General features: G+C 46.6%; 1 protein-coding gene across 1 annotated transcript; it reads right to left on the bottom strand.

The window, feature by feature from the left end:
* Nucleotides 1-4,733: 4,733 nt before the first annotated feature.
* TP53RK (TP53 regulating kinase) lies at nt 4,734-7,152 on the bottom strand. Its single transcript, XM_081917312.1, has 2 exons — nt 6,881-7,152; nt 4,734-5,295 (listed from the first exon to the last, which is right to left on the bottom strand). The coding sequence occupies exons 1-2, from the start codon at nt 7,131-7,133 to the stop codon at nt 4,814-4,816; spliced, it is 735 nt and encodes a 244-aa protein (XP_081773438.1). The 5' UTR covers nt 7,134-7,152; the 3' UTR covers nt 4,734-4,813.
* Between the last annotated feature and the right edge of the window lie 460 nt (nt 7,153-7,612).

Here is a 7,612-nt window from a genome sequence, read left to right as displayed (position 1 = left end):
CTTGGATCCTTTGCAGTTGCTCGTGGCTCAGGTGACCTCAGTGGCCCAGAGTGCCTTCTATTAGCTTTGGCTGGTGGCCCAGCTATGCCCCTATCTGGAAAGGGATAGCCTAACTACTGTTGTCTATGCTCTGGAAACCTCAAGGTTAGATTACTGCAATGAGTTATATGTAGGGCTGCCGCTGGTGCAGAATTCAGCAGCCAGGTTGCTCACCGGAGCAAGACAGTTTGAGCACATTGCCCTGATCCTGGTCCAACTGCACTGGCTTCCAATTAGTTTCCGAGCCCAATTCAAAGTGCTGGTTTTGACCTATAAAGCCTTAAACGGCTCAGGACCGCAATACCTCAAGGATCTTCTGAGGCCCTCTTTCGTGTGCCCCTCCTCCAGAGGTTCGGAGGGTGGAACAGAAGAATGGGCCTTCTCTGCAGTGGCTCCCCATCTGTGGAATGCTCTCTCCAGGGAAGTTTGCCTGGCGCCTTCATTATACATCTTTAGGCGCCAGGCAAAAAACGATCCATTTTAACCAGGTTGATCCAATTTACATCCTATGCCCTTTAAAAATGTGGTGGTGGGGGGCTATTGGCTTTATTTTTATTAGGTATTTTGTGGTTGTATATCTTGATTTTATTCTGTGAAGTGCCCTGAAACCCCAGGGTATAGGGTGGTTTATTAAATAAAGAAATAAAGAAAAATGAAAAAGAAGACATAATATAACGTGTATCTTAAAAAGCAGAGACATCACCTTGCCAACAAAGGTCCATATTGTTAAAGTCATGGTTTTCCCAGTAGTGATGTATGGAGGTGAGAGCTGGACCATAAAGTAGGCTGATCGCTGAAGAATTGATGCTTTTGAATTATGGTGCTGGAGGAGACTCTTGAGAGTCCCATGGACTGCGAGAAGAACAAACCTATCCATTCTGAAGGAAATCAGCCCTGAGTGCTCACTGGAAGGACAGATCCTGAAGCTGAGGCTCCTGTACTTTGGCCACTTCATGAGAAGAGAAGACTCCCTGGAAAAGACCCTGATGTTGGGAAAGATGGAGGGCAGAAGGAGAAGGGGACGACAGAGGACGAGATGGTTGGACAGTGTTCTCGAAGCTACCAGCATGAGTTTGACCAAACTGTGGGAGGCAGTGGAGGACAGAAGTGCCTGGCGTGCTCTGGTCCACGAGGTCACGAAGAGTCGGACACGACTAAACGACAACAATGTAACGTGCATTCAAGGTGCCATTCCGACGTTCATTTATTTCGGAGCAACCCCACCTTGAATTCATCAGACATGCACATTTGATTATTTTGACTGGCGTGGCTGGAACGCGGAAGCTGAGGAAGGGAGCTTGCTCGCTGCCATCTGGGAGACTATTCAGACGTGAGCGCTGCCGAAGACCAGGAAGCAGGGCGCCGATGGCGTGCTAAAACTATGCCCTGGCCGGTGGAACCCGGGACCCACATGGGAAGCGGGCACTTGGCCGGGAGCCGTTTTTCTCTCGCAAGTAAGTGAATACGCCTCGGACACGAGCAGCCCGGGGCGCTAGGACGCTTGCACGGGGAAGAGCAGCGCACAGCCGCCTCGAACTCGCGGCTGCTAGTTCTCAAGGCTTCGCGCGCTGCCGCTGTGCTATTTCGGAAGTCACTCCACGCCCTCTTCAGGGGAGCGTAAGGAATGCGTTGTCCTTTCTGCGCCCGATTGCAGTGACGCTACATGTGCTCCGGCCGCGCGTCTCTCCATTGCGCTCGGTTGTCTGTTCCTGCTATGCCCGTGAGCTGGTCCAGCGACCCCTCTGCGTCACACCGCTGGGTTTGCTCTCAGGTAAGAGTGCACAGGAATGCAAAGTTGAGCCTGCAGTCCTCTGCGCACTTGCCCCTGTGCATTAACTCGGTGGGATCATTTACTTCCGAGTAGATATGCAGCCGCCACTCCAAACTGCACGGTAGGACCCAGGGCGTCGGTGCATCTTCTCTTTAAAGTTGCTGCAGATATTGTTTAATTTCTGCCAGCCAAACCAACCAAAAGGAAGAACATCAGAAAAACACGTTGCTTAAATCCAGGGAATTTAATACAGAAACATGATTTTTTTTTTTTTATGCTGTGAATCACCCCGAGAACTTTGGATGAAGGGTGCTCTGCAAATTTAATAAATAAATAAAAAAGTTGGCAAATTCTGAACCACCTTCTGTAATCTCTGTTTAGAGCTGTTTCCTGAGAGGGAACCATACAGCTGCTCCTATGCATATTGACAGTCTCACTGCACTAGATAATTAGGTACTTTCAAGCAAATGCAGCCACCACAGTGTAATCGCTGAGTTCAATGGTGCTTCTTTCCCAGATAAGAGGATAGAATGCAATCTTCATCACATTTACATTGATGGGAAGTAGCACATGTCAGATGCTTCCAGCCCCTGCCAGCACTTCTGCCAATGCCAACAGCAGACAGAAACATTTCTATCAGCTGCATCATGTTGCCTCCAATATACAGAGGCTGGGTTCTATAATGCATTTCTGAAATGTTTCAGTAGTTGGAACCCTAGCAGCTGGTCAAAAAAGACAAATGGTATGTTGATAACACTTACCTACCTCTATTTTGCTCATTTGGGGCATTTGATTTCTTCCCTTTTTGAACTGCAAATATATATTGAAAGATGAGCATAATCACAATTTCATACAATCTAGTTGTCAGGCGAAGGCTAAGCATACTTTGAATTGCAAGCTTTAACCCTCAGCTACAGGCCACTCCTAAATACACATACTTGCATCTAGTGAACAAAGATTTACTCCCACAAATGTATACATCAGTCTCAGATCTTTGACCAGATGCTCTTTGTCTTCATCACTCTGCTGCTTTGATGTCAGGTGCAGCCTGTGGGTGGAATTAGCGAGGGAAGAAGCTTTTCTACAGTGGAACTGGGTTGTCCTGCTTGCTTCCCCCGTCTGACTCATCCATCTTTGCTGCGAGTCCTGGAAGACCTCCCTGCCTTGCAGACCATTTTCCACTGGCCTGGGAGGGAGGGGCCCTGGCTGACTCCAGCTACAAAAGCTGAGACTGAAGAGGCCAGAGACTAACTCAGGTGTCTCTTAGTGCAGACCTAGGTCATTTGAGCCTGACTTTCCAGCGCCAGCGCCCACCCTGAACCATCATTGGCAGGATTTGCAGCAATAACAGCAGGCATGTTCTATGCCATAGGTAGGCAAACTAAGGCCTGGGGGGAGGATCCGGCCCAATCGCCTTCTAAATCTGGCCCGCGGACAGTCCAGGAATCAACGTGTTTTTACACGAGTAGAATGTGTCCTTTTATTTAAAATGCATCTCTGCGTTATTTGTGGGGCACAGGAATTCGTTCATTTCCCCCCAAAAAATAGTCCAGCCTCCCAGACAGTGGACTGGCCCTCTGCTGAAGAAGTTTGCCGACTCCTGTTCTATGCTTATGATATTTTTTTTCCTCCCTTGCTAATTATGCTGCTTTAAGATTCGGGTAGGTAGCCGTGTTGGTGCTACTGAACTATTTATTTATTTAGCTTTAAGTGTACATTTTATATTTGACTTCCTTTAGTAATGTTTTGTTTTGAATTTTTTTAAAAAAATGTTAGCTTTGTTAACTTTGCTGCACTAAGTGTGCATTCTGTAGCTGACCTGTTTTGTAATCATTAATTTTGAAATCTTTAAAATATTTTAGTTTGCTGTTAATTATGTTGCTTTGAATGTAAACTTGACTTTCTTCTGTAATGTTGTAATGTTGTTTGGGTTGCTTTATTTGATGTTATAATGTAGGTTTGTAAACCACTTTGAGATTATATATATAATCTCAAATCAGTATAGAAATGGAATGAATAATTCGCTGGGGCTGCACCTGCCATCAAAGCAGATTGTCTTCATCAATGAATATCCACCATCAGAGCAAAAGATAGACAATATATGAAACCACCATTTCACATCCCCTCACTCCTTACTCTCAGTATACTTACTGTTCAATCCTAGCATTGTTGTCATATGGCACATTCCTTTACATGTTTACTTGTAAGCAATGCCCAGTGGACTCAATGAGGCTTACACTCACATGTGTAGACAGGGTTGCAACACAACAGCCTATTCCTATACAGTGGTACCTCGGGTTAAGTACTTAATTCGTTCCGGAGGTCTGTTCTTAACCCGAAACTGTTCTTAACCTGAAGCACCACTTTAGCTAATGGAGCCTCCTGCTGCTGCCGCACCGCCGGAGCACGATTTCTGTTCTCATCCTTTAGCAAAGTTCTTAACCTGAAGCACTATTTCTGGGTTAGCGGAGTCTGTAACCTGAAGCATATGTAACCTGAAGCGTATGTAACCAGAGGTACCACTGTATAGTGAAGCTGACCAAAACTCATTGACTGCAGCAGGCTTAGAAGTGCCAAACTGAATCTGGCTGCTAAAGATACTTCCTTTAAAGGCAATTTACATTTGGCAAAAGAGGCTGTGATGCATACTGTGAGGTGAACAGGAGTCTGGCCATCTTGCACTGGCCAAAATGGGAGGACTATGTAAGTGGACTACATAAACCCAACCTAAGAAATAATGTCTGGCATTTATTTCATTTTCATATTCTTTTTCAATACTCATTTTTTTCAGTTGCCAGTATGAAACTGTTTGCTTCAAGAAAATAAGCAAATGCAAGTGGAATTGTAGAGTGCTCTAGCAGCCTCAAAATACTGTCATCAAGTCCTAAAACCCCAACATAGTTGTTGTATAAATACAAAGCAATGAAAAAGGCTAAAATTTATTTCATAATATAACATAACTGAAGATATTTAAATACTCTTTGCAGTGCACACTGTGTTCTTTTATCCAACCATGGATCTCTTTCTTCCTCTGAGCCGCACTTCATCCAGTTTTTTAATCACTGGAGCCGATTTTTTAGATATAGCCGAGTACTTCTTCAAGAGTGCTTTGAACAGATCTTCTGTGTTCGGGTGGGTGCTCAAAAAGGCTTTCTCCAAAACATACAAATCAACACCCTTGTCCTCAGGTAGGGCAGAAATAAAACTCAGTCCAAAATCTATTAACACCAGCTCCATCTTTTTTGCTGGTGGTGGTCGTAGCAGCATGTTAGAAGTTGTGAGATCCCCATGCACAAGATCTTCATCATGCATATGTGCCAGAATCTCACCAATCTTCTCTGCTAGCAGAATAAGGTTGCTGGAATCATTTCTAGATTGCTGTTCAGACATAATATAGTCCCGGACTGTAGTTGAGCCCACAATATCTTCAAGATATATACAATTGGAAACATAGTCCACAAAGTATACAACAGGTGCAGAGATCCCTAAAAAAGAAGAGTACAGCCATAAACAATTAGTCCTCAGCTTTGTACATCAACCAAAAATTATACATCATAATTAGACAGCCTCAAATACAGACAAGTCTTCAGAGCAAATAAAGCTTTTTTGCAGTGAATACACATGCAAATTCAAGCATCTGTAATCAGCCATTCACCTTGTCAGGTAAAGAAACTAAAGGCTGCTTCCGGCCAACCAAACCAGTTCCTGTACATAATCTACCTTAAATTATACTGGTTCTAACAAGTTAAGAAGTCAAGACAAAGACTATCCCTGCTTCAAGTCTCCAGAACACATGCAAGAACACCTCTGTGTTACAGAGGTTGCAGGCATATTTCTCATTTAGTAGCCCTCACAGCTCTATAGTAGCCTTCACTGTGCAAGACAGTATAAGCTGCAGCTACGCATCTTAACTTCTTTTCTGTCACAGAATCCAAGGGATCTAGGAAGAGGGTGGTATGTAGCAAGGCAAAGGAGCTAAGAGTGTGCAGCACATGAGGGGCTTTAAACCAATGGAGCCACCACTCCATTAAGAACAACACAGTTCTCTCACCCAAGCTATGCATAGTTCTGTCATTTCAGATTCTGAACTTCCTCAACAGACCTAGCAAAACTTTGAAGATTAAAACACAGCTTTTAGAAAATGGTAACAGAAACATTCCTTGTACATTCCTAGCCCAAGACCACAGTACTCCCTGCAACATTGGTTTTCAACTAATGGGTCAGGGCCACCAGCAGCGGTAACACCGCCATGAAAATATATGAAGAGAGAAAAAAGGATCTGCAAATGTGTGTTGGGCTAAAGGTGGGTCCAGGGCCCAAAATGTGAATGAGTACTGGCCTAACACAGAGGCACTGTTCAAGACATGAGTAATATTTTTAAAAAAGAATGTCCTAATAATGCATTACTCTTAAGCATCTTTAAAACAGTTTCTCCTTTTTTTGTCATCCATTGGATGCTTCCTGTTTCTCATGTGTGCCAAACCAAGAGTTTGGGCTACCTGTGAGTGGTCAGAACAAGTGTATAGGATGCTTTTCACTGAACTACAAATCTCACACCCCCACCCCCATACAAAAATAGGGAACAGAGAAGGGTGGCTTTATTTTTATTTTAACAAGCCCACAGGAAAAAAAAAATCTGTTAATCTTGGGGGTGGGGTGTTCTTTCCCCTTCCCCAACATTACCAGGGCACTTTTTAGATCTACCAAGCAGACTTAAAATATATTTATTATCCTCCAACGAAAGTGAGCACCCTTACGAACTTTTGGAAGGGGCGAAAACAACAGCGGCGACCCTGTTTGCTGGGGCGCCTGCCTGTCCAAAACACCTGTGGCTTAGCCCACCGCCTTCAATAACCAGTCCTCAGCTTCTTTGCCTATTGCAAGGAGGGGATTAGTTTCGGTCACTAACGACTGGAATCGAGCCGCGTGGCTGCTTTGCTTGCAATTCCCAACCGCACTCCTTGGAAAGAGGTGGGCCGGCCATGCAATTGAAAGGAGATGGAATCCCAGCCCGCGCGCCCTCTCTCCCTCCCTCCCCGCGCAGTCCGGTCTCGAGCCCCCCACGCCCACCTGCCCGCCGGCAGCGAAGCAGCGAGCGGGCCTCCTGCGCCGTCCGCCTGCGGCTCAGGCGCTCCTCCAAGAGCGGGTGCCGGTAACGCTTCGGGAAGCGGTGCTTCGCCACAGTTGGCCGGCCTAGGAAGAGGCCCCGGTAGACCCGGGCTTCGGCTCCCTGCTGGACCATCTCCAGCCCCGCCATGGGCGGAACAGCCGCTGCCTCGGGCTCGGCGACGGCCGCGCTCCCCTCAGCCAGCGCAGCCGCCATCTTGGATGCCAACGGCCCCTCTCTCTCTGAGGTGGAATGCGCGTGCGCCTTTCCTCGATAATTCTTACGTACGGCGCGGGATCGGCGAGTTGGGCCGGCGGAAACAGCCGAGTTCCGGAATCGGCACTTTCCGGAAACAGCCGAGACCCGAATCTGCACTTGCCGGAAACAGCCGAGACCCGAATCTGAACCTGGCAGACTTCGCAGTCCGTTTGCTTCCTAGTTGAGCGCAGCGGTGCTTTCAAGGAAAAGTATTGGGCTACAGCCTTGATCTCAGTCAGTGGGGCATAGCAGTTAGTGCACTTTGCTGGGATGCGGCCGTCCTTTGCAAGGTTACTGGGGAGCACTCCGTGGGACTTCTGGGCAAGCATACTTTGGATCAGCTTGTGCATAGGAAATTGCCTTACACCATGGGTAGGCAAACTAAGGCCCGGGGGCAGGATCCGGCCCAATCGCCTTCTAAATCCGCCCACGGACGG

This window comes from Podarcis melisellensis, assembly GCF_964234715.1.
Source record: "Podarcis melisellensis genome assembly, chromosome: 6".
Taxonomy (NCBI): Eukaryota; Metazoa; Chordata; class Lepidosauria; order Squamata; family Lacertidae; genus Podarcis; species Podarcis melisellensis.
Note: the sequence above shows the minus strand (reverse complement) of the source record. Positions and strands in the feature narration are given on the sequence as shown.

Excerpts from the sequence above, each read along its gene's own strand:
- TP53RK (XM_081917312.1), bottom strand. The coding sequence starts at position 7,133 with ATGGCGGCTGCGCTGGCTGAGGGGAGCGCGGCCGTCGCCGAGCCCGAG. Across the intron at positions 5,296-6,880 it reads GCTTCGCTGCCGGCGGGCAG|GGATCTCTGCACCTGTTGTA; the intron begins GTGGGCGTGGGG and ends CTTCTTTTTTAG.